This window comes from Chiloscyllium punctatum, chromosome 1 (assembly GCF_047496795.1).
Source record: "Chiloscyllium punctatum isolate Juve2018m chromosome 1, sChiPun1.3, whole genome shotgun sequence".
NCBI lineage: Eukaryota > Metazoa > Chordata > Chondrichthyes > Orectolobiformes > Hemiscylliidae > Chiloscyllium > Chiloscyllium punctatum.
The window spans coordinates 159,828,127-159,855,706 of NC_092739.1; the positions used below are offsets into that span (position 1 = coordinate 159,828,127).

Below are 27,580 nucleotides of genomic sequence, written 5' to 3' on the forward strand. Positions count from 1 at the left end.
GGCGAAGATGGTTCCTGATTGTTTGACTGAACTGATAATATGACAGCGACACAGTTGCGCATGCCCTGTGCAAGTAACCTGTATGCCTTTCTCTAAACCCTTTTAATCTGTACATCCTTGCTTACTATGATCTGCTTGTAGTCATAGAATCCAGGAGATGTACAGCATGGAAACAGACCCTTCAGTCCAACCTGTCCATGATGACCAGCCATCCCAAACCAATCTAGTCCCACCTGCTAGTACCTGGCCCATAACCCTCCAAACCCTTCCTATTCATATATCCATCCAAATGCCTCTTAAATGTTGCAATTGTACCAGCCTCCACCACATCCTCTGGCAGCTTATTCCATACACGTACCACCTTCTGCGTGAAAAAGTTGCCCCTTAGGTCTCTTTTATATCTTTCCCCTCTCACCCTAAACCTATCCCCTCTAGTTCTGGACTCCCTGACTTCAGGGAAACGACTTTGCCTATTTATCCTATCCATGCCCCTCATAATTTTGTAAACCTCGATAAGGTCACCCCTCAGCCTCCGACGCTCCAGGGAAAACAGCCCCAGCTTGTTCAGCCTCTCCCTGTAGCTCAGATCCTCCAACACCCTTGTAAATCTTTTCTGAACCCTTTCAAGTTTCACAACATCTTTCCAATAGGAAGGAGACCAGAATTGCATGCAATATTCCAACAGTGGCCTAACCAATGTCCTGTACAGTTGCAACATGACCCCTCAACTCCTGTACTCAATACTCTGACTGTTAAAGGAAAGCATACCAAACGCCGCCTTCGCTATCCTATCTACCTGTGACTCCACTTTCAAGGAGCTATGAACCTGTACTCCAAGGTCTTTGTTCAGCAACACTCCCTCAGGCCTTCCCATTAAGTGTATAAGTCCTGCTAAGATTTGCTTTCCCAAAATGCAGCACCTCGCAATTATCTGAATTAAACTCCATCTGCTACTTTTCAGCCCATTGGCCCTCTGGTCCAGATCTTGTTGTAATCTGAGGTTACCCTCTTTGTTGTTCACTACACCTCCAATTTTGGTGTCATCTGCAAACTTACTAACTGTACCTCCTTATGTTCGCATTCAAATCATTTATGTAAATGACAAAAGGTAGAGGACCCAGCACCGATCCTTGTGGCACTCCGCTGGTCACAGGCCTCCAGTCTGAAAAACTCCACCACCATGCTCTGTCTTCTACCTTTTGAGCCAGTTCTGTATCCAAATGGCTAGTTCTGCCTGTATTCCATGAGATCCAACCTTGCTAATCAGTCTCCCCATGGGGAATCTTGTCGAACGCCTTACTGACGTCCGTATAGATCACATCTACTGCTTTTCCCTCATCAATCTTCTTTGTTACTACTTCAAAAAACTCAATCAAGTTTGTGAGACATGATTTCCCACACACACAGCCATGTTGACTATCCTGAATCAGTCCTTGCCTTTCCAAATACATGTACATCCTGTCCCTCCAGATTCCCTCCAACAACTTGTCCACCACCGACGTCAGGCTCACCGGTCTATAGTTCCCTGGCTTGTCCTTACCACCCTTCTTAGAGTGGCACCACGTTTGCCAACCTCCAGTCTTCCAGCACCTCACCTGTGACTATCAATGATACAAATAACTCAGCAAACGGCCCAGCAATCACTTCTCTAGCTTCCCACAGAGTTCCCCTGATCAGGTCCTGGGGATTTATCCACCTTTACCCATTTCTAGACATCCTGCACTTCCTCTGTAATCTGGACATTTTGCAAGATGTCACCATCTATTTCCCTACAGTCCACATCTTCCATATCCTTTTACACAGTAAATACAGATGCAAAATGCTCATTTCGTATCTTCCCCCATTTTCTTTGGTTCCACACAAAGGCCGCCTTGCTGATCTTTGAGGGGCCCTATTCTCTCTCTAGTTACCCTTTTGTCCTTAATATATTTGTAAAATCTCTTTGGATTCTCCTTAATTCTATCTCATGTCCCCGTTTTGCTCTCCTGATTTCCCTCTTAAGTATACTCCTACTTTCTTTATACTCTTCTAAGGATTCACTCGATCTATCCTGTCTGTACCTGACATATGCTTCCTCCTTTTTCTTAACCAAACCCTCAATTTCTTTAGTCATCCAGCATTCCCTATACCTACCAGCCTTCCCTTTCACCCTGACAGGAATATACTTCCTCTGGATTCTTGTTATCTCATTTCTGAAGGCTTTCCATTTTCCAGCCATCCCTTTTTCCTGCGAACATCTGCCTCCAATCAGCTTTCAAAAGTTCTTGCCCAATACCGTCAAAATTAGCCTTTCTCCAGTTTAGAACTTCAACTTATAGATCTGGTCTATCCTTTATCATCACTATTTTAAAATCTAATAGAATTATGGGCGCTGGCCCCAAAGTGCTCCCCCATGGGCACCTCAGTCACCTGCCCTGCCTTATTTCCCAAAAGTAGGTCAAGTTTTGCACTTTCTCTAATAGGTACGTCCACATACTGAATCAGAAAATTGTCTTGTACACACTTAAGAAATTCCTCTCCATCTAAACCTTAACGCTATGGCAATCCTAGACGACGTTTGGAAAGTTAAAATCCCCTACCATAACTACCCTATTATTCTTACAGATAGCTGACATCTCCTTACAAGTTTGTTTCTCAATTTCTCTGTGACTACTAGGGGGTCTATAATACAATCCCAATAAGGTGATCATCCCTTTCTTATTTCTCAGTTCCACCCAAATAGCTTCCCTGGATGTATTTCCGGGAATATCCTCCCTCAGCACAGCTGTAATGCTATCCCTTATCAAAACACCACTCCCCCTCCTCTTGCGTCCTTTTCTATCCTTCCTGTAGCATTTGTATCCTGGAACACTAAGCTGCCAGTCCTGCCCATCCCTGAGCCATGTTTCCGTAATTGCTATGATATTCCAGTCCCATGTCCCTAACCATGCCCTGAGGTCATCTGCCTTGTTAGGCCTCTTGCATTGAAATAAATGCAGTTTAATTTATTAGTCCTACCTTGTCCCTGCCTGCCCTGACTGTTTGACTCGCTTCTGTTCTCAGCTGTAGCCGTCTCAGATTGATCTCTTTCTTCACTATCTCCCTGGGTCCCACCCCACCACCTTACTAGTTTAAATCCTCCCAAACTGTTCTAGCAAATTTCCCTGTCAGTATATTTGTCCCCTTCCAATTTAAGTGCAATCCGTCCTGCTTGTACAGGTCACTTCTACCCCAAAAGAGATTCCAATGATCCAAAAATGTGAATCCTTCTCCCATACACCAGCTCCTCAGCCATGCATTCATCTGCTCTATCCTCCTCATCCTGCCCTCACTAGCTTGTAGCACTGGGAGTAATCCAGACATTACTACTCTTGAGAACCTCCTTTTTAAATTTCTGCCGAACTGTCTGTAATCTCCCTTCAGAGTCTCAACCTTTTCCCTTCCAATGTCATTGGTTCCAATGTGGACAATGACCTCCTGCTGGCCTCTCTTCCCCCATGAGAACATACTGCACCCTCTCTGAGACATCCTTGATTTTGGCACCAGGGAAGCAACACTCCATTCTGCTGTCTACGGCAACGTCTGTCTGCAGAATCCCCTAACACAATTGATCTTTTGGGAGCCGACGTACCCCTCATTCCTTGTAAAAAATCAGTCAATCATCGGGAAGGGAATCATTGTTTTTTCAGAGAAAGCAGGTAATGGCGGGTTAAGGGGAAAGGCACAGGTTTGTTGCTCATTCGGGAGTTGATGCAGACACCGTGGGCCAAGTGGCCTCCTGTGCCATAAAATCTATGCTTCTGTGACAGGCTATGGTAAATGGTAGGTGGTCCAGATTATCTCTGCCCCCTCTGTTCACCTCAGTTTTAGAAAGGAAGAAGAAAATTCTTGGAAATTCTGCAGAAATTACTAATGTTTACCCTGCAACATTTCTCTGTTCGAGTTTGGTGAGCAATCGGGAGAATGCATTAAAATACCCATTTACAGCAAGGGCTGAAATAGAAATGGTCAAGTACAATTGCTACTTTCATAGATAATTCAAATAAATATACAGTAAAGGTGAGTTTACCATTCCTGTCAGATAATTTTCTTTATGGGAGCTAGAAGACCTCAGTGTTATAAACAAACATGTGGTATATTGATGCTACCTTTTTTTTTCATCCTTTCACTGTGAAAGGAACTTTTGTAGATCGGAGTCTATTTCCTGTATGATATATTTGTTTAGTACAGATAGTAACCCTGCATGCCTCATTCTACAATAATAGCAATTGGATTTTTCTTTGTTTACACTGGAAGCTTTTCGGTCTGGTCTTTAGAACACACAACTTACACGAGACTAAAGAAGATTAGATTAGATTCCCCACAGTGTAGGAACAGGCCCTTCAGCCCAACAAGTCCACACTGACCCTCCGAAGAGCAACCCATCCAGACCCACCTCCCTCTGACTAATACACCAAACACTATATGGGCAATTTAACATGGCCAATTCACCTGGCCTGCACATCTTTGACTGTGGGAGGAAACCAGAGCACCCGGAGGAAACCCACGCAGACACAGGAAGAATGTGCAAATCCCACCAGATAGTTGCCCGATGCTGGAATCGAATCTGGGACTCTGGTGCTGTGATGCAGCAGTGATAACCACTGCGCCTCCTAAGATCATTGGCTTAACTTAGTTGTAGCCCCTTTGTCCTGGGCCATAGATTCCAACTTTACTCCATCCACAACATGGACTGACAATGAAGTACCTTGTTGGACAATGCCTTTGAAAAAGGCAAAGATCCTTTGGGGTTTTATGCTGCCTTGACCAATAGTTAGCATATATACTCAAGTAATAGTTGGATTGTTTTGACTACTTTTAAAGGTCAAATTTATGGGGTTGACTATTACATAGATACTACTTTTGAGGGGCTAAAATTCATACCCGTCAAAATTCATACTGTCTTATTCATAGAAGCCCAATTGATTTCTAAACAAATAAAGTTTTTAAAAAAACATCAAATTAAGGTAATTATGAAAACCTGGAAGGGAGCATAACAGCTGTAAGGCCAAGAGCAGAGCAGAACAACTGGCAGCCTGGAAAGCTGGAGCGGGACGTGATGATCGGTGCACTGACTCAGAAACGTTGATCTGTTGTCTGTGAAGAACTAGGGTTGACATTTACATGAGATATGGAAAATTCCAGCTAATGTGGCCGAAAATAAGGGGTTGACTTTTGCATGAGATCAATTACTGCTCGAGTAAAAATGGAAAGTAAAAATACTTTCCTACATTAAATTCCATGTACCGTGTTTTTGTTCACTCACTCAGCCTATTGATATTCCCTTGGAGGTTCGTTATGTCCTCGTCACCCATACCCTTCCACCTATTTTTATTTCAGATTTGGATGCATTGATTCTGCCTCCTCCAAGTCATTAATATAGATGGTTAACAATTGAGGCCCAAAGACTGATCCTCGGCTACTTCGATCTTATCATACGGAAAAAGGCCCATTAATTTGAATTCTGTCTTCTGTGTTTAATCAATCCTCAATTCGTACTAATATGGCGTAGGGGGTGGGTCTGGGTGGTACGCTCGGAGTATCAGTGTGGACTCTATGGGCTGAATGGCCTGCTTCCACACTAGGAATTCTATGATTTGTATTTTATAAAGAGGGTGCATTGAAGATTTACAAAGCTGATGCATGAAATGAATGCTTATTTACAAAATGGGAAAGAGTTGTTGGGGCTTAATTTCATTTCTTTTTTTATATACTATTGTAGGTTCTTCTGGAGAACATGCTTCTTGTAGGGAAGAGGGTAACTACCGGTTGTTAATATTGGATAATCACAAAATACAAGGAATTTGGAATAAACATTTTTACCCACAGGGTGGTGTGAATGTCTGATTCTCAATACAGAGGAATTGATTGTAGTGCTTAGTTTAAGGGGAAGTCTAGACCAGCATGTGAGGGAGAAGGCTACCGGGGGAGAGATGGGAAGAGGCTCGAGTGAAACTGTCATGAATTTGTTCAAGGGGAATAGAGTATAAAAATAGGGAGTTCTGGCAAAATTGAAACCATGCATGAGTCAGACATGAAAGATAACTAACTCTAGTTTCTGTTCACACATGCTGAGATTTTCCAGCAATTTCTGTTTGTGTTTCACAGTACCTTTTTGAATACTGTGAACCATTTTGGTCCCCTTGCCTAAGGAAAGGTATACTGACGTTGAGGGGTCATCCAGAGAATGTACATGAGGTTGATCACCGATTATGGAGAGGTTGATTAGGTTGATCTTTACCCATTAGAGTTTAGGAGAATGAGAAGGGACCTTATGAAAACATATTAGATTCTTAGTGCACTTGACAGGGTAGGTGGAAAGAGGTCATTGTCCTTCTGGCAGAATCTAGGATTAGAGATCCTAATCTGAGTAACAGGTCACCCAGTTAGGACAGAGGCAAGGAATAACTGAGTGGTCAGTCTGTGGAATTCTTCACTGCAGAGTGTTGCCGAGGCCGAGTTAAAGAGTCACAGAGGTACAGCACGGAAACAGACCCTTCAGACCAACTCATCCATGCCAACTTGACTAAATCTAGTCCCATTTGCCAGCACTTAACCTATGTCTCTCTAAACCTTTCCCATTCATATACCCACCCAGATGCCTTTTAAATGTTGTAACTGTACCAGCCTCCAACACTTCCTCTGGCAGCTCATACCACACACTCACTCTACCCTCTGTGTGAAAACGTTGTCCCTTGGGGCCCCTTTTAAATCTTTCCCCTCTTACCCTAAACCTATTCCCTCTAGTTCTGAACCCCCCTCCCCGAAGAAAAGACCTTGTCTACTTACCCTATCCATGCCGCTCAGGATTTCAAAAGGTCACCCCTCAGCCTTCAGGGCATTAATAAATATGATACAGATTTTTAATTGGTAAGGGAATTTAGTGTAATGGGGAAAAGGCAGGCAGATGGATTTGAGGATTATCCGATCAGCCATGATCTTTTTGAATGGTAGAGCAGATTCAATGGGCTGAATGGCCTGTGTCTGCTTCTGTGTCTTACAGCCTCAGGTATCTCCATATGTGATCCCAAGATAACCCTGGAATCATTACCGCCATCTCAAGGCACAGACTAATTATAGTATTTCTAATATTGGTACAGCAATGTAACTTGATACAGTACATTGATGAAAATTAGGCACCTCTTGCTTTTTAACCCCCATAGGATGTTAGGACAACTTCTGATGGACAGAGTGATTATGCTTCAGTCTTGAATGCAAATTCTGTACATGCACTTAACCAAACTGTGAAAATCGTCTGTGTCAAGTTAATCAATAAAGTAATTGGTGAGCCTGGAAGGGGCCTTTAATGTGGACCTGATATAGTATGTTGAGTAAATGAACACATGATTTGAAACAACAAAATTGTAACGCCCATTTTTCATTCTAGACCGTCCTGGGAGGGTTTGAGGTGTCCCCTCCAGTCTGTTTACGTCTGAAGACTGGTTCAGGTCCCATCTACATCAGCGGAGAGCACATTGTTGGTGAGTTTCACAGTGCATTACCTTTAAAACTATTGCACGTAATTTTACTTTTGAAATGCAAGTGTGGATAAGAGTGTAATAGTGGAATGGAATTCTGGGGAAGCTTCTGATTTTTCTGAATAATTACTTGTTCGTGTGGGTAAAACCAAATTTTATGAACAGAAAGTTCTTTTTATTTCAAATCACTTCGTGGGAAATGGTGGCTAGCATGTCTTATCCACTGCTTGTTGCCTGGAGGAAGTGATAGCAAGTTGCCTTTTTGACCTCCTGCAGTCGCCTCTGCTCTAGATAGACCTGCAACGAGGGAGTTTCATGACTTTGACCCAGCAACACTTAAAGGACTGCTGATATATTTCTTTGTAGAATGTCTCGGAGGGGAAACATTTTGCTGTGTTCTGAGAGCCACTGGTCTCCAGCATCCATATTTAAAAGATACCTGGACAACGCTGTGTGCAACTGCGGAGCTGCACACAGCCTCTGTTCATCAACCCCATCCACTCCAGGAGATGTCAAAGTGCCATGTTTTAGCGAGATGTCATCCCAACTGATAAATGTGGCCTGGACCTAAATGGCTGCAGAGGTCCGTGGTCATGCACCACTGCAGCTACAAGTGAATAAATGATCTGTGCCCTGACAGAGTATGGAACATTCGCTCATTGGGCATGAAACATTGCGTAGCGGAAGTTATCATTTGGAAGTGTGCCACCGCAGAGGGCAGAAAGACTGGAGTTTAGGAGCCAGGGACTTCTATCAGTGTCTGTCATTTCAGTTCACTTACCAGGGTGGTGCTGTTTGCACCAGTGACTACCTGTTGCACATCAGCCAGGGTTCACACTTAAGCATAAAAGGAGCTACTTCGCTCAGCAACTGCACTGTCAGTTCACTGACCTTTCATCACCGAACGTAAAGAATTGAGCGGTTTTCTCTGAAGGATTATATGGAACAAGGGCAAATGGCAGCCTTTGAGTCGAGCACCATGTGCCAGCTCCAGTCTGGTTTACTGTGTCGGCCATTGTAGCTGCCCCACTGGCACTGGCACAGGCTTCACCTCCTGACACTAAGTGGTTAACAATAAGAAGCTAGACTTTGTGTATGACAGGCTTCCCATGGGCTGATCAACATGGAGGCACTTCACCCCTAATGCTTTGATTTCTTTAAGCAAAGAAATGCCTTGGTTATAAAGGAGCTTATATATCCAGCTGAGTGCTTGAACTGATTCTGCACCCAGCATCCTTCCAGGCAGTGCATTCCAGATCTGAACCACTCATGCAAAGTTTCTTTTTCTCTCACCACATTTGCTTTAAAACTGTGCTCCCTCTTTCTTGATTCTTTTATAAGGGGGAGATTTCTCCCTATCTAATCTATCCAGACCTGTCAATTTTAAAATGAATCCTGTCTCCTTTCTAAGGAGAACATTCCCAGCCTTTCCAATCGATCCTCTTAATTGATGATTCTCGTTCCTCAAACCACTTTTTCAAGTCTCCTGTTCACTCTCTCCAATGCATTCATGTTCTTCCTGTAGTGCGGCACCCAGAGTTACTCAGAATTACAGCTGAAATCTAACAAGTGTCTTTTACAAATTCAGCAGCATCCCCTTGCGCTCTCTCAACCACCTTCAGTGATCTATATAGATCTACATCCTCTACTCCACGTGTTCTCTTCAGTGAAGTATCCCCTGCTTTATACAGGCTGTTCATGTTCTTTCCAGCAAAATGTAACACTTCTCACTTTTCATTTGATTTTCATTTGCTACCTGTCTGCTCACCTTTTTGGAGTTCTACACTGTTCTCTTTATAGTTGACAATGATAGAGTTTTGACCCATCCACAAACTCTGAAATTTTCCCCTAGATGCCAAGATCTAAATCAATAATGTACATCAGACAGCAAGAGATAAAGTACTAAGTCTAAGGGAATTCTATTGCAAACCTTGATCCAGTCTGTAAAATATCCACTGACCAGTACTGTTTCCTAAATCTCAACCAATTTTGCATCTGTTGCTACTGTCCCTGTTTATTTAATAACTAAATTTTTTTCTCAAGTCTGTGTGGCACTGTATTGAACACCACCTGAAAATCTAAATCAACTGAATTATGCTCGTTGATCTTTTCTGTTATCTCTTTCTTTAAAAAAAGCTCCTGTAAGTCCGTCAGGCATTGATTACCTCCTTTTAGAAGTAAATGCTGCTTCAAGATAATCAGCCACTCTCTCTTTTTGCGTGGCTACTATTTCTATCCTGAATTATTTGTTTCTAGAAGCTTACTCACCATTAAATGTTTAGCAAGTTTCTGTCCATTGCAAACTGACAGGTCTGTAATTGTTGGGCTTATACATTCAAACTTCTTTGAACAATGGCATAATGTCTGCATTTCTCCAGTTATCTGACATCCCCTCTGAGTCCAGGAAAGACTGACTCTCTCCCTGAATATGGTTTTTCACCACCTCTCTGCACTTTGTGATCCTCTGATTCTCTCTTGTATTTTCCACATGCCATAAGTTTAATTTTGTTGTTCTATTTTAATTTCGACTTCTTTATCGTCTGGGGGCCTCTGAATATATTTACCATTTATTTTTCCTTTTTGAGTGAATCTACTTTCTATTCACTGTTGATGTGGGCATAGTTGGCTTGACTAGCATTAATGCCAATCCCTAGCTCTTCCTGAGAAAGAGGTGGTGAGCTGCTGCTTTGAATTGTTACAGGAAATTCCAGGATTTTGACCCAACAACACCTGAAGGAACAGTGATCTCTTTCCAAGTCAGGACAGTGAGTGGCTTGATACTTGGAGGTGGTGGTGGTGCCATTTGTTGTATTTGCTGCTTTAGTCCTTCTAGATTGACATGGTTATGGGTTTGGAAGGTGCTGTCTAAGGATCTTTGGAGATTTTCTGCCATGCATCTTATAATTGGGTTACACTGCTGCTATTGAGTGGTGGTGGAGGAAGTGGCTGTGGTATCAATCAAGTGGGCTGCTTTGTCCTGGATAGTGTCAAGCTGCTTGAGTGGTGTTGGAGTTGTATTCATCCAGGTAAGTGGGGAATATTCCATCACAATTCTTTCTTGTGTCTTTGTAGATGGCAGACAGTCTTTAGGGAGTCAGGAGGTGAGTTAGCATTTGCACAGGAGCAGTTGTCGCCTCTGAACTATGAAGGGGATGAGTAGGTAACCACTGTGTATTTATACGGCTGCAAAGTGAAAGTGCTGGTGTTGGACTGAGGTGGACAAAATTTAAAAATCACAAGTGTTACAACATGTGGTGAATCTCTCGGCTAATTTAAGCCAGCAACACAGAAAATATTCATCCTGTACAGAAACATGTCTCAAGGATGAGCAGGACTGGCAGCTTAATGTTCCAGGATACCAGTGCTACAGGAAGGATAGAAAGGGAGGCAAGACAGGAGGGGGAGTGGCATTCTTGATAAGGAGTAGCATTACAGCTGTGCTGAGGGGAGATATTCCCAGAAATACATCAAGGGAAGTTATTTGGGTGGAACTGAGAAATAAGAAAGGGGTGATCACCTTATTGGGATTGTATTATAGACCCCCTAATAGTCGGAAGGAAATTGAGAAACAAACGTGTAAGGAGATGTCAGCTATCTGTAAGAATAATAGGGTGGTTATGGTAGGGGATTTTAACTTTCTAAACATAAATTGGGACTGCTAAGGGTTTAGATGGAGAGGTATTTAAGAGTGTACAAGAAAATTTTCTGATTCAGTATGTGGATGTACCTACTAGAGACAGTGCAAAACTTGATCTACTCTTGGGAAATAAGGCAGAGCAGGTGACTGAGGTGTCAGTGGGGGAGCACTTTGGGGCCAGCGCCCATAATTCTATTAGATTTTAAAATAGTGATGATAAAGGATAGACCAGATCTAAAAGTTGAAATTCTAAATTGGAGGAAGGCTAATTTTGATACTAGGCAAGAACTTTCGAAAGCTGATTGGAGGCAGATGTTCGCAGGTAAAGGGATGGCTGGAAAATGGGAAGCCTTCAGAAATGAGATAACAAGAATCCAGAGGAAGTATATTCCTGTCAGGGTGAAAGGGAAGGCTGGTAGGTATAGGGAATGCTGGATGACGAAAGTAATTGAGGGTTTGGTTGATACAAAGAAGGAAGCATATGTCAGGTATAGACAGGATAGATCGAGTGAATCCTTAGAGTATAAAGAAAGTAGGAGTATACTTAAGAGGGAAATCGGGAGGGCAAAACGGGGACATGAGATAGCTTTGGCAAATAGAATTAAGGAGAATCCAAAGGGTTTTTTAAAAAATATTAAGGACAAAAGGGTAACTAGGGAGAGATTAGGGCCCTTCAAAGATCAGCAAGGCGGCCTTTGTGTGGAGCACAGAAAATGGGGGAGATACTAAATGAATATTTTGTATCAGTATTTACTGTGGAAAAGGATGTGGAAGACATAGACTATAGGGAAATAGATGGTGACATCTTGCAAAATGTCCAGATTACAGAGGAGGGAGTGCTGGATATCTTGAAATGCATAAAGGTGAATAAATCCCCAGGACCTGATCAGGTGTACCCAAGAACTCTGTGGGAAGCTAGGGAAGTAATTGCTGGGCCTCTTGCTGAGATATTTGTATCATTGATAGTCACAGGTGAGGTGCCAGAAGACTGGAGGTTGGCTAACTTGGTGCCACTCTTTAAGAAGGGTCGTAAGGACAAGCCAGGGAACTATAGACCAGTGAGCCTGAAGTCGGTGATGGGCCAGTTGTTGGAGGGAATCCTGAGGGACAGGATGTACATGTATTTAGAAAGTCAACATGGCTTTGTGCATAGGAAATCATGTCTCTCAAACCTGATTGAGTTTTTTGAGGAAGCAACAAAGAGGATAGATGAGGGCAGAAGTGGTAGATGTGATCTATATGGACTTCAGTAAGGCATTTGGCAATGTTCCCCATGGGAGACTGGTTAGTAAGGTTAGATCTCCAGAATAAAGGGAGAACTAGCCATTTGGATACAAAACTGGCTCAAAGGTAGAAGACAAGAGAGTGGTGGTTGAGGGTTGTTTTTGACACTGGAGGCCTGTGACCAGGCCTGCCACAAGGATCAGTGCTGGGTCCTATACTTGTTGTTGTTTACATAAATAATTTGGATGTGAGCATACGAGGTACAGTTGGTAAGTTTGCAGATGACTCCAAACTTGGAGGTGTCATGGACAGCAAAGAGGGTTCCCTCCGATTACAACAGGATCTTGGCTAGGTGGGCCAATGGGCTGGGAAGTGGCAGATGGAGTTTAATTCGGATAAATGTGAGGTGCTGCATTTTGGGAAAGCAAATCTTAGCAGGACTTATACACTTAGTGATAAGGTCCTAGGGAGTGTTGCTAAACAAAGAGACCTTGGAGTGCAGGTTCATAGTTCCTCGAAAGTGGAGTCGCAGGTAGATAGAATAGTGAAGAAGGCGTTTGGTATGCTTTCCTTTATTGGTCAGAGTATTGAGTGCAGGCGTTGGGACGTCATGCTGAGGCTGTACAGGGCATTGGTTAGGCCACTGTTGGAATATTGCGTGCATTTCTGGTCTCTTTCCTATCAGAAAGATGCTGTGAAACTTGAAAGGATTCAGAAAAGCTTTACAAGGATGTTGCCAGGGTTGGAGGATTTGCGCTATAAGGAGAGGCTGAACTGGCTGGGGCTGTTTTCCCTGAAGCGTTGGAGGCTGAGGGTGACCTTGTAGAGTTTTACAAAGTTATGAGGGGCATGGATAGGATAAATAGACAAAGTGTTCCCCCTGGGGTGGGGGAGTCCAGAACTAGAGGGCATAGGTTTAGAGTGAGAGGGGAAAGATATAAAAAGGACCCAAGGGACAATCTTTTCACACAGGGTGGTACGTGTATGGAATGAGCTGCCAGAGGAAGTGGTGGAGGCTGATACAATTGCAACATTTTAAAAGGCATCTGATGGGTATATAAATAGGAAGGGTTTGGAGGGATATGGGCTGAGTGCTGGTAGGTGGGACTAGATTGGGTTGGGAAATCAGGTCGGCATGGACAGGTTGGACTGAAGGGTCTATTTCCATGCTGTACATCTCTGACTCTGTGACTCTAAATAGTGACCTCTTTGCCTCTCATTTATAAAGTGAAAATTAACAACTTTACTCAATCCAACAGAGAATATTAATACCAACTATTTACATCTCATCTCTCTCTTAAACCTATCGTTTACCTCCCACTCTGCAGTGCTAGTCTTTTTTGACAAAAAAATCCCAATTAAAGATATCCAAAAAAAAATCACATTTCAAAACCTATAGGCTTTGTTGAATCTCCTTTCTGTACATTCTCTCTCTGTCAGTTTCGATGTTCTGCCTTGCAAACACCACCTATGGATAGATACCTCTGAGTTTTTGAGCCAGCAGCCTACATGTGTTGGTCTTTTGGCAGTTCTCAGCTGTTCAAAATGTCTGGTTTTATACCCCAAAGCATCAGATCGTTTCGTTGGTTTTAATATTTTAAAAATACTAAATTCAAATTTGATTGGATTTTGGTATTTTGGGGCCTAATTTAAACAGGCTAAATTTGTTTTTGTGTCCCATGGCAAAACAGTTGTACTATTGGTTTCGACTAAGTGTTACATTGTTACTTTGTACTGTGTCTCGCAGTCCTTGCTGGCTTTTCAATTCTCATAAAGGTACAGTACCTCTACATCTTCATAACAACAGAGTTATAGTCCAACAGGTTCATTTGGAAGGAGCAGCACTCTGAAAGCTTGTACTTCCAAATAGACTTGTTGAATTTATAACCTGGTGTTGTGATTTTTAGCTTTTATACAGCTAGTCTAGTTCAGTTTCTGGTTAATGGTATCCCCCAGGATATTAACAAGGTTTTCAGTGATGGTAATGTCAAAGGACGGTGGTTAGACTTTGTTTTCTTTTAATTCATTCACAGGATGCGGTTGTCACTGCTAGACCGGTATTTATTGCCCATCCCTATTTGCCTAGATGGAGTTAAGAGCCATTCACATTGCTGTGCGTCTGCAGTCACACAGGCCAGACCAGATGAAGATGGCAGATTTACTTCCCTGAAGGACATTAGGGAACCAGATGAATTTTTCTGACAATTAGCACTGGTTTGATGGTCATCAGTAGATTCTGAATTAGACAATAAACAATAGACAATAGATGCAGGAGTAGGCCATTCAGCCCTTTGAGCTGAATTCTAGGTTTCCTTTCGTAAAATGAAATTAAATTCCACCCTATGCCATGGCTGGCTATTGTCCAGATCCTGCTGCATTTGGACGTAGACTGCTTCAGCATCTCAGGGCTCACTAATGGTACTGATCATTGTGGAATCATCCTGACTATTCCCAAACCATCTTCTCTTTTGAAGGTTAGGTTCAAACCTCCTGAATGGGATTAGAAACTTCCATATCTCGTAGTTATGTTCTTCTACCCTCTGGATTTTAGACTGAGGAGTTCAACTTGAAAGGGGATTGACAAATTAGATGTAGAGAGAATATTTCCACTTGGGGTGACCTAGAATGAGAGATGAAGGGTAACAGACTTAAAACAGATAAAGAGAAATCCCTTCTCTCAAACGATCATGTACTTCACTACCCAGAATATAGTGGATGCTGGAATATTGAATAAATTTGAGGAGATAGTTAAATTTTTAGTTTACTAGTGGTTATGGGAAGCACGTAGGAAAATGACGTTGAGACTGAGATGAGATCGGCCACGACAGTACGAAGTAGTGGAGCTCGCTCGAGGGGCTGAACTGCCTACTTCTAGCTCTTATAAGACTGAACTGTCTTTTGGAAGTCTTATTTTGACTGTGTAAAATTGGTGTATAAGTTAAGCATTTTTGAAACTTGCGCAGTTAAATAACATTGAGTAATATTTGCACTGTGACCCCATTTAAACGGATGTGAACTTAATCTATTTCCTTTTGACTGTCTTGGATTCAGTTTTAATAACTTGAAACAGAGTAATCGGCTCATCTTAAGGAGTGAATTAACGTGTTAATATGTTACCCCAGATCAAGTTTAGGGTTCCAGCCCAGGCTGTTTTAGGGTGAAAGTCTTCTCATTCAACCTTTAGGCTCAAAGAGGCGTTGTAGGAGCAGGAACCTTCACTTTAAGACTCCGGTTCACAAAGAAAACCTCATACAGCTGAGACCCTGGAGAGAAGTGTTTCCTCAAATATTGATGGTGTCAGGAATAATCTTGGTAAGTATGTGCATATACATGTTTGTGAAAGTTTATTGGAGTGGATGCTCCATGTCTGCTTATGAAACTGTGTACAACTGAAGCCCACATACTTTTAAATCTGCCTGAATGTTAATGAAATAACAAATGCCTGGGTAATTTATGGACTTTATTTTTTGACCACAGATTGGTCTCGATGTGATGCAAACACATTTCGAAGGACAGGTGAACCCAGTGCATCTGCCATACCTAGCACCATTGCTGGGGAGCCTTGCACCAGCCTGAAGCACTTCAAAATGCACACATTACGATGGTGTGACATGCACACTGGAGAAAGTTGATGTTGTTCAGCACCTTTCAGGTCGTGAAAGACACTGGGAGAAGATAAGTTGCTTTGGGAAAAGGATTTTGAGCCATCAGTGGGGTTTATCTGCAAGCTTCAGAAAAGTACGGATTTTGGTGCACCCAACCATAAGCACAGTTGACAGCCATAGAAGGACACTGGGACTTCATGCTGGAGTTGCACAGCTTGGAGTTGAATTTGTGTTGTCGATCGTCATTCAGGATTGTCCTCAATCGTTGGGTTGTTCCTCAAACTGCAGCAGAAAAAGCCTTGGAGTAATTTGGCCAGCTTCAAGTGTGTTTGTTGAAATTGAAGAACAATACCCCAGAATCTGCTGAGTCAGCTGCTGAGGCAAATGGATGGGTTCCTTTCTAATGTCTTCTTTTAATGCTCCTTGCAATTAAAAACACTAATTGAGCACTGAATTAATGACTGTACTGACGTTGGAGTATTAAAATGTCAAATATTTCAAATAAATGATTGCACAAATAATACGGTAGTTTCTTTATTCTTTCTGAAGCTGATTCAGGCTGTAAGCATAAAATCAAAATGCTACGGTTGCTGGAAATCTGAACGAAAAGGTAAAATATTGGAAATACTCAGACAGGAAATACGTGCGGAGAGGATAACAGATCCTCGAATCCCTTTCTTAACAGATCTGTTAATGTCTCTCTTCCTCCACCCTGACCTACATAACCTACTCGGGCATAGACACTACACAACCACAGTGGTTCAGTCAACCACTACTTTCTTGGGCAAACTATACTGCCTGAACCAGTGACACCTAAATCCTGTAAACAAAAGATGAGAGTTAACATCACGTGATGTGATTATCTTTCGTAGTGGAAGGCAGAGACGATTAAATGATGGAAGATTTTATATGCAATAACCAACGTGTTAGTGGAGGTGGTAGAAAAACGGGTGTCCAAATGAGCCATGGTTGGCAGCATGAAAAGTGAAGGAAGGAAAGAAACTACAAAACTGAGTCATCAAAATAACAAAAACAAAGTGCGATGATGGCAGAGGTTGTGATCTAAAGCTGTTGCAGTTAATGTTGAGTCCAGAATGCTTTGGGTTACCAAACTGAAAAATAAGGTGCTGTTCCTAGAGTTTGCTGGAGTCCTGAATGGGCAAGAAGTAGAGAGGTCAGCATGCAAGCAAGGTGGAGAATAAAAATGACGATCAGCAGCTTGCTTGTGCTAGGGGATTGAATTTTGTGGAAGGTGTTCAACAAAGTGGTCACTCTGTCTGCATTTTGTTTGTCCTCTGGGCAAGCATGTTGAGTGTCAAATACTATATAATAAATTAGAGGAGATGAAAACCAATTGCTTTTTTATTTTGCTTGGAAGTGACCTTCAATGAGAAGGGAAAGGAGAAAGGACCAGGCAACTAGGAGTAGATACGAAATGCAGACCCAGCCAGGGAAGCTCTCAGCCCCCTTCAATGAAGTTTAAACAAAACTCTTGCATCGGGCTATGAATACTATGACTCTTGCTTTTTTTTTTAAAAACAACAAACATTGTTGTGGCAGGTTCTTAACCAAGGCCTCAATAGATGTTCAGTTCAAAAGAACCTTTCCATGCCAGCCTACACATTCCAGTCAAACAGAGCACTTCTACAGGTATAAAAGACATAAGAGACAGACAGTTTTTTTTTGCATTAGTGAGTTGGTAAATCTCAAGTTGGGGGTTAGGTGACATGCAGATCCTAATTTTGAGCTAAACTGGATCAGGACGACAGTACTGAGATTCTGCTTATGTTTCTGAAGACTCTGGAGTCCTGGAATTGCACTGCAGCGACTGTATCGAAGAGTTGCAAATTGTTGACCTGGGAAAGCATTGCTTTTTAGTTGAGGTTTTGGATGATGAGAGGAGGAAACTTATGATAGGTTTGCTGCATAGGTGCTGTTTTTACAAACAAAACTTTGAGTTTATCTTGTACCTCCAAGTAGTCTGTTTATTCATACAAGATAAGACTATGAAGTACAGTTGCCTGTTATGAAAGTGAAATTTGGCAGCTGGAATGTTCCGTTGGGTTTTACTTGGCTTTTCATTTGTGGGTGTTGATTGTTAGAATAATGGGTAAAACCCCAAATAAATCCCAGACTCCTGAATAATGTAATTATATATATTTTTAATATATGGGTATGCCTATACAGATATATATTGGTATGTGGGTTAACAGCTCTTCGATTAGGCAATGCCTATTTTTCTTGCTAAATTCTAATCTTTGTTTTCATTGCCTTCCTGCTCTCTATATTTAACTTCAGTGTTTGTCTAATATCGTAGTCTTGGTTTGTTTTGTTCTGAACCCTGTACATAAGTAAAAGGTAAAGTCAAAGTCACCATAGTCTCACCAGGACCAAGGGGCTGCTCTCTAATCAGAGACAACTGGTGGCGTTTTAATGTGCGGGTTATTATACCTCAGGTGGGGATGGGGGGGGAAATGTTGAAGGAGAATCCTTCGTGGTAACCTCAGCCTCTGGAGGAACTGAATTCATGTTGTCTTCCCTCTACACCACATACCATCCTCCAACTGAGCTAACCTCACAGTTGATGTTTCACCCTTTCAACATGATTTCAATATAGTTTAGATAGCTTTAGAATTTTTAGTATTGCTCAATACTTTTTGAAGCACTTTTAACAAGTACTTTCTGAAATATTTACAGGTGTATCTGACTCTGACTCCGAATCAGAATCTGAATCTGAAGAGAATCACCAGCTGAAATCTCCTGTGAAGAAGGAACTTAAACTTGCAATGTCCCCCAGTGCACAGCACCCTGTTAAGGTATGGAGCAGAGGAAAACTTAATATTTGTGGGGAACCTCACTCAATGATGCAATGCTGGATTGATTATTTTAAACCTTGGATGAAAGATCTGAACTTAAGTGTTTATAAGCACAGTTGTATCACACATGAACCCTGGTGTGGTGGTGTAGTGTTTTGAGGCCATTTCCTGTAAGGGATGAACAGAGGCATTGATCTTCACTTAAATTCCAGGATTGTTCATGTATCTCCACTTATAAAAATGCAATTTCCCTGAATAATGTAGTACTAAAGAAAGCTGTAGGATGAATTGCATCAGTGCTTGCTTTGGGAAGGGCACTTTTGATAAGTTTCATTCCTTTTAAAACCTTTAAATTTTGCTACATTTATTTATCCAATTCCCTCTTGGAAATGCCTATTGTAGCAACTTCCATTTGCTCTGGCAATGCATTCCAGATCCCAATAGCTTACTGTGTTTAAAAATAAGCAATATCCATTCCTCTGTTCGGTTTAGAGTGTAAAAGATTTACAGCACAGCGAAAGACCCTTTGGCCCATCTTATTATGGGCGGCACGGTGGCACAGTGGTTAGCACTGCTGCCTCACAGCGCCAGAGACCCGGGTTCAATTCCCGTCTCAGGCAACTGACTGTGTGGAGTTTGCACATTCTCCCCGTGTCTGTGTGGGTTTCCTCCGGGTGCTCCGGTTTCCTCTCACAGTCACAAAGATGTGCAGGTCAGGTGAATTGACCATGCTAAATTGCCCGTAGTGTCAGGTAAGGGGTAGATATAGGGGTATGGGTGGGTTGCGCATCGGCGGGGCGGTGTGGACTTGTTGGGCCGAAGGGCCTGTTTCCATACTGTAAGTAATCTAATCTAATCTAATCTAATCTAATCTAATTTTATCTACACCAGTTTAAAACAACCACTTAACTATTCTAATGCCATTTTCCAGCTCTTAACCAACAGCCTGTATTCCTTGGCATTGGGAGCGTACATCTAAATATTTTTTGAACGTTATGAGGGTTTCTGCCCCGACCACCTTACAAACAAAGTTCCAGATTCTGACCGTCCTTTGGGTGGGACCGGTTTTCCTTTTGTCTCCTCTTAAACCTTCTGCCCCTGACCTTTAAATCTGTGCTACTTGGTCATTGATTCTCCATCAAGGGGAAAAGTTCCTTCCTGTTTATGCCTCTCATAATTTTGTATGTCTCCATCATATCTCCTATGCTATAAGAAAGACAACCCCAGTCTGCCCAATCTCTCTCCATAACTAAAATCTCCAACATCCTGGTAGATCTCCCCACTCCGTCTTCAGGTTCTTTGCTGATTGCCTTCCATCTCTTTGGTGATCCTGCCATTAGACTCTTTATTAAGTAAGTAATCTAATCTAAAAAAAAATTTGTGCTTTCTCTCCATATCCTTTGATCCCTTTATTCTGAAGAACTATATCTAATTCCATCTTGAAAACATTGCATTTTTTGCCTTTTCTATGATAGAAAATTCCACAAGGTCTCTGAGTGAAGAAAATTTTTCAAAACCTTGGTGCCAAATTGACCCATGCTGATACAAATGCACTGGAATTATAGAATGAGTGGGGAATCTCAGAGAAACATGAAATCCTTGTGGCTCTGAACAGGTTGTATATGCGGGAAGAATGTTCCTGATGTTGGGGTGGTCTGGAACTAGGGGTCACAGTCTAAGATTAAGGGGTAAGCCATTCAGGACTGAGATGATTCAGGAGAAGAGTGACAGTAATAGGGTGATTGTTATGGGAGACTTTAACTTTCCTGATATTGATTGGGAAAGCTATAGCTCAAGTTCGTTAGATGGGTCAGTGTTTGTGCAATGTGTGCAGGAGAGTTTCCTGACACAATATGTAGATAAGCCAACAAGAGGTGAGGCCATACTGGATTTGGTTCTGGGTAACGAACCAGGCCAGGTATTAGAACTAGAGGTAGGTGAGCACTTTGGGGACAGTGACCACAATTCGGTGATTTTTACTCTAGTGATGGAGAGGGATAAGTGTGTACTACAGGGCAAGAGTTATAGCTGGGGGCAGGGAAATTATGATGCATTGAGGCATGATTTAGGATGTGTGGATTGGAAAAGTAGATTCCGAGGCAAGAGCGTAATTGATATGTGGAACTTGTTCAAGGAGCAGCTAATGGGTGTCCTTGATAAGTACGTACCTATCAGGCAGGGAGGAAAGGGTCGTGTGAGGGAGCCGTGGTTTAATAAGGAGTTGGAATCCCTTGTTAAATGGAAGAGGGCGGCCTTTGTAAAGATGAGGCGTGAAGGTTCAATAGGGGCAATTGAGAGTTATAAGGTAGCCCGGAAGGACCTGAAGAGAGAGCTAAGAGCAGCAAGGAGGGGACATGAAAGGTCCTTAGTTGGTAGGATTAGGGAAAACCCTAAGGCTTTCTATAGGTATGTTAGGAATAAAAGAATGACTAGGGAAGGAATAGGTCCAATCAAGGATAGTAATGGGAAGTTGCGTGTGGAGGCTGAAGAGATTGGGGAGGCACTGAATGAATACTTTTCGTCAGTATTCACTCAGGAACAGGACATTGTTGTCGATATGAATACTGAGGCACGAATAAGTAGAATGGATGGCTTTGAGATATGTAGAGAAGAGGTGTTGGAAATTCTGGCGAGGGTGAAAATAGATAAGTCCCCTGGGCCTGATGGCATTTATCCTAGGATTCTCTGGGAAGCAAGGGAGGAGATTGCAGAGCCATTGGCCTTGATTTTTGTGTCCTCTTTGTCGACAGGAGTAGTGCCAGAGGACTGGAGGCTAGCAAACGTGGTTCCCTTCTTCAAGAAGGGGAGTAGGGATAATCCTAGTAACTATAGGCCAGTGAGTCTCACTTCTGTTGTGGGCAAAGTCTTAGAGAGAATTGTAAGGGATAGGATTTATGAACATTTGGATAGGAATAATGTGATCAAGGATAGTCAGCATGGTTTTGTGAAGGGCAGGTCGTGCCTCACAAACCTTATTGAATTCTTTGAGAAGGTGACTAAGGAGGTAGATGAGGGGAAAGCGGTAGATGTGGTATATATGGATTTTAGTAAGGCGTTTGATAAGGTCCCCCATGGTAGGCTACTGCAGAAAATACAGAGATATGGCATTGAGGGTGAGTTGGAGGTTTGGATTAGGAATTGGCTCTCTGGAAGAAGACAGAGGGTAGTAGTTGATGGCAAAGGTTCATCTTGGAGTGCCGTCACTAGCGGTGGTCCGCAAGGATCTGTTTTGGGACCATTGCTGTTTGTCATTTTTATAAATGACCTGGAGGAAGGGTTAGAAGGTTGGGTGAGCAAGTTTGCGGATGATACGAAAGTCGGAGGAGTTGTAGACAGTGAGGAAGGATATGGCAGGTTACAGCGGGATATAGAGAAGCTGCAGAGCTGGGCAGAAAGGTGGCAAATGGAGTTCAATGTAGCTAAGTGTGAAGTGATTCACTTTGGTAAGAGTAATAAAAAGATGGATTACTGGGCTAATGGTAGACTACTTGGTAGTGTGGAAGAGCAGAGGGATCTTGGTGTCCATGTACACAGATCTCTGAAAGTTGCCACCCAGGTAAATAGTGCAGTGAAGAAGGCATATGGCGTACTGGCTTTTATTGGTAGAGGAATTGAGTTCCGGAGTCCTGAGGTCATGCTGCAGTTGTATAAGACTCTGGTGCGGCCGCATCTGGAATATTGTGTGCAGTTTTGGTCGCCATACTATAGGATGGATGTGGAGGCACTGGAACGGGTGCAGAGGAAGTTTACCAGGATGTTGCCTGGTATGGTAGGAAGATCCTATGAGGAAAGGCTGAGGCACTTGGGGTTGTTTTCATTGGAGAAAAGAAGGTTTAGGGGTGATTTGATAGAGGTGTACAAGATGATTAGGGGGTTAGATAGGGTTGACAGTGAGAACCTTTTTCCACGTATGGAGTCAGCTATTACAAGGGGGCATAGCTTTAAATTAAGGGGGGGTAGATATAGGACTGATGTTAGGGGTAGGTTCTTCACTCAGCGAGTCGTAAGTTCATGGAATGCCCTGCCAGTAGCAGTAGTGGACTCTCCCTCTTTATGGGTATTTAAGCGGGCATTGGATAGGTATATGGAGGATAGTGGGTTAGTGTAGGTTAGGTGGGCTTTGATCGGCGCAACATCGAGGGCCGAAGGGCCTGTACTGCGCTGTATTCTTCTATGTTCTATGTTCTATATTAGAGAGAATTCCTTCATTCAGTTATGAACCTGTGGAATTCTCTTCACACACAAAGCTGTTGGGGCCAATCGTCAGATTTAAGAGGGAGCTAGAAGTGGCCCTTGCAGCTAAAGAGGTCAAGGGTATGGAGAGAAAGTGGGAAAGGGATACTAAAATTGCATGCTCATACTGAATGGTGGTATGAGCTCGAAAAACTGAATGGCCTACTCCTGCACCTTTTTTTTGTGTTTCTGACACTCTGCACCATTGTTTGGACCATATATTTCCACCTCCAAAATGTTGTCAGGCATCATTCCTGTTCTAGCACTACTGCAGTTGAAACTCTCATTCATGCCTTTGGTACCTTTAGACCTAACTATTCCTGGCCCACTTTCCCACATTTTGCCCTCCATAAACTTTGGGTGATTCCAAGAGTCAGCTTCTTCTATCCTAACACTCACCGTGTCAAGTTCACATATGACTCCTGTGCTGTTTGACCTACGTTGACTCTCTTCAAGGCCTTACCCCTCGCTATCCCTCGAACCTCCAGTTGCATTTCCTTGTTGTCTACAGGCCTCTGATTCTACGCTTGAAGAGTGGAAGTGCATGGTCATGAAGAGATGAATGATGGTCAAAGTGTAACAGGAAGGGTATACAGAACAGCAGAAATTAGAGCCAGAAAGAGTAAAGCTGAGGAGAAAGTCAAAGCTTAAGGCTGATATTGAATGTACTCAGCATTTCTAACAAGATTGTGTGCAGTTTTGGTCGCCATACTATAGGAAGGATGTGGAGGCACTGGAACGGGTGCAGAGGAAGTTTACCAGGATGTTGCCTGGTATGGTAGGAAGATCGTATGAGGAAAGGCTGAGGCACTTGGGGTTGTTTTCATTGGAGAAAAGAAGGTTTAGGGGTGACTTGATAGAGGTGTACAAGATGATTAGGGGGTTAGATAGGGTTGACAGTGAGAACCTTTTTCCACGTATGGAGTCAGCTATTACAAGGGGGCATAGCTTTAAATTAAGGGGGGGTAGATATAGGACTGATGTTAGGGGTAGGTTCTTCACTCAGCGAGTCGTAAGTTCATGGAATGCCCTGCCAGTCGCAGTGGTGGACTCTCCCTCTTTATGGGTATTTAAGCGGGCATTGGATAGGTATATGGAGGATAGTGGGTTAGTGTAGGTTAGGTGGGCTTTGATCGGTGCAACATCGAGGGCCGAAGGGCCTGTACTGCGCTGTATTCTTCTATGTTCTAAGATGACAGCACACAAATATCAATGAGCATGACTTGATAGCAATTATGGGACTCAGTACAGGTTAACCAACACTGGGAACTCACTATTTGAATGTGTTGAATGTTCCAGAAGAGCAGGCAAAAAGTAAAAAGAAGTGGGATAGTTTTATTATAAACAAAGTTATCAGAGTAATGGTGAGTAGTGATATAGGTGCAGTGGATCGTGGTATGGCATCTGGGTAGAAATAAGGAATAACAATGGAATGCTATCAAAGGCGGGAGTTGTCTATAGACCCCGAAGAGTTGCTTCACTTGTAAGGCAAGTAAAAATCAGCAACTAATGGTGTGTAAGACAAGCACTATAATTGTCATGGTAATTTTAGTCTGTATGTTGACTGGACAAACCAGATAGGCAAAGGGTGACGTGGAAGATGAATTTGTACAGAGCATTGTGGATTGCTTTTTAGCGCAGCATTGTAGGACCTATCTGGGATAGGTCTAGTAATGTGACAGGATTAATAAGAGATCTCCTAGTTAAGGATTCTCTAGGAATAGTGATGATAACATAATAAAATGGCAAATTTAGTGTGAGGGAGAGCAATTCACACAGCGGTGTCCTCAACTTGAGGGTATTTAGAAGTATGAAGAAACGGTTGAGTAAAATGGCTTGGGAAAGTAAACAAGGGAAAGTCGGTGGACGCACAGTGGTAGACATTTAAGCAGATATTTCACAAAGCTCTTAAAAATTTATTCTGGTCAAAAAGAAGGCGTCTATGTAAAGGATGAACCATCTGTGGCTAACAAAGGCTGTCATAGAGTCACTGAGTCCTACAGCACGGAGACACACCCTTTTGCCCAAACTGGTCCATGCCAACCAAAATATCCATCCACAAATTTCCATGCACTTGGCTGTTATCCTTCTAATATTTTCTTATTCGTGTACTTGTTCAAATGACTTTTAAATGTTGTTAATGTACCCGCCTCAACCACTTCTGCTGGCAACTCATTACATATGCGTACCACCCCTCTGTGTTGTAAAAGAAAAGCTCTCCTGTTCCCTTTTATTCTTGCCTCTCTCAATTTAAACTGATACCCTGTAGTTCTCCATTCCCCAACCCTTGGAAAAATACTGAGTGCATTCACCCTATCCATGCCTCTTAGTCTTCTACACCTCTCATAATCTTCTACACCTCTATAAGGTTCTTCTAAGCGTTGATCCTAACTCTGTCAAAGTTTTAAATAAAGTGTCTTTTTCAGGTTGGAAAGAGTATTAATAGACAAGGTCTTTTCTCTGAGGTGTGGGAGTCCAGAACTGGAGGCCAAAGGTTTAGGGTGAGGGACAACTTTTCAGAGTGGGTGGTACATGTATGGAATGAGCTGCCAGAGGAAGTGGTGAGGCTAGTACAACTACAACATTTAAAAGGCATTTGGATGGGTATATGAACAGGAGAGGTTTAAAAGGATATGGACCAAATGCTGCTAAATGGGACTAGATTAATTAGGATATCTGGTCGACATGAGTTGGACCAAAGGGTCTGTTTCCATGCTGTACATCTCTATGGCTTAAAGTGCATCAACAATCAGCGCTAGGGTATCAATTATTCACTATTAATGACTTGAAGGAGAAGAGCAGAATATGAGTCTAAATTTGTTGACAATATAAAGGCATGTTTTGATGAAGTCATAAGGGATATAAGGGTTATGGATATGTTGATTAAGTGGACAAAAACTTGGCAGATAAGGTTTGATGCAGGAAGAATCAAATGCCGGACTATTAATTAAATGGAGAGAGACTCCCCCAAAAAAAATGCAGAGAGCTCTGGGTGTTCTTGTGCATGATACATTTTTTTTTAAAAAAGCAGACAGGTGAAACAAGTAATTAACAAGGTAAATAAAATATTGGCCTTTATTGCTCTGATTCCAAAAATTGGGAAGTCTTGGCCCAGTTGTATAAGGTGTTGAGGCTCCACATTCAGTACCACCTTTGGTCACCATATGTTAAAAAAGGGCATCGGACACAGTCCAAAAAAGATTTGCTACCTTGACTCCGATGATGAAGAGGTTGATTTATCAAGAACTGGGGAGGTGATGACCTAATGGTTTCATTGCTGGACTGTTAATCCAAAGGCCCAGATAATGTTCTTGTCACTTAGTCATTTATTATCATTTCATAGAATCCCAGCAGTGTGGAAACAGGCCATTCAGCCCAACTGGTCCACACTGACCGTCCAAAGAGCATCCCACCCAGACCCATACATTTTATTTACTATAGCTAATCCACCTAGCCTGCACATCCCTGAGCATTGTGGGCAATTTAACATGGCCAATCCACCTAACCTGCATGCCTTTGGGAGGAAATTGGAGCACCCAACGGAAGTCCACGCAGACACTGGGAGAATGTGCAAACTCCACACAGTCACCTGAGGTTGGAATTGAGCCCAGGTCCCTGGTGCTGTGAGGTAGCGGTGATAACCACTGAACCACTGTGCTGTGGTGAAAAGTGTTTAAGTCACCATACCATGATGCCTATATTAATAACAGAAGGCATAAATAAGGGGGAAAAAATTAAGACACATTCCACCTTTAGTTCAATTCCTGGTTCAGGAAAAGACCAGGGAAGGCAATGACCTAGTGGTATAATCGCTAGACTATTAATCCAGAAACCCAGGTAATGTTCTGAAGACCAATTTTTTTAAAACAAATTGCAGGGTCTACTGATCAACACAAATCCATTTCCGATTATCAGAAAAAGCCCATCAAGTTTATTAATGATTACTGTCTTGTAAGGGAGGAGACTGCCAGCCTTACCTGGTCTGGCCTATATGTGACTCCGCACCCTCAGCAACGTGATTGTCCAGAGACAGTTAAGAGTCAATGTGTTGGTCTAGCCAGCCACACCCTCATCCCATGAATGTCTGAAAGGAAAATTGAAGATTTGGAGGGGTTTTGACAGGATAGATATTGAGATTTCTCCAGTAATTGGGTAACCTCAAACGCGGGGGCAGAGTTATGGAATAAGGGGTCACTGATTTAAAATTGACATGTGAAAAAATTTCTCCCGGAGTGAATGTGTGGAATTCTCTGCACCAGAGAGTTGTGGATATTAGATCACTTATAGTATTTAAAGAAGTAGTGAATAGATCTTGGAAGAAGCAGGGAGTTGAGAACTATGCAGAGGTAGCATGAGAGGAGTTAAGTTCTGGGGTATATTGAATGGTGATTTGACAGGCTGAATGACCTACTCCTACTCCTTTCTCTTCCCTTCTTGTGTTCTATCGAGTACCCTGATTTTAATCCATCTCTCATTGATGCCCATGCTGTCAGCCTCCAGAATTCACTCTTAAAACCTAGTTGCCTCCTCTTCTCTTTCCTCCTTTTTAAGTTTTCTTCAAATCTTTAG

General features: G+C 42.5%; 1 protein-coding gene across 1 annotated transcript in view; it reads left to right on the forward strand.

Annotated features, from left to right (window-relative positions):
* npm1b (nucleophosmin 1b) overlaps positions 1-27,580 on the forward strand; it is a 130,450-nt gene that overhangs the window by 17,872 nt on the left and 84,998 nt on the right. Inside the window, exons 4-5 of the mRNA XM_072577614.1 lie at positions 7,406-7,499; positions 18,660-18,778. Of these exons, the coding sequence (XP_072433715.1) occupies positions 7,406-7,499; positions 18,660-18,778 (213 nt within the window). The remainder of the gene's footprint in view (positions 1-7,405; positions 7,500-18,659; positions 18,779-27,580) is intronic.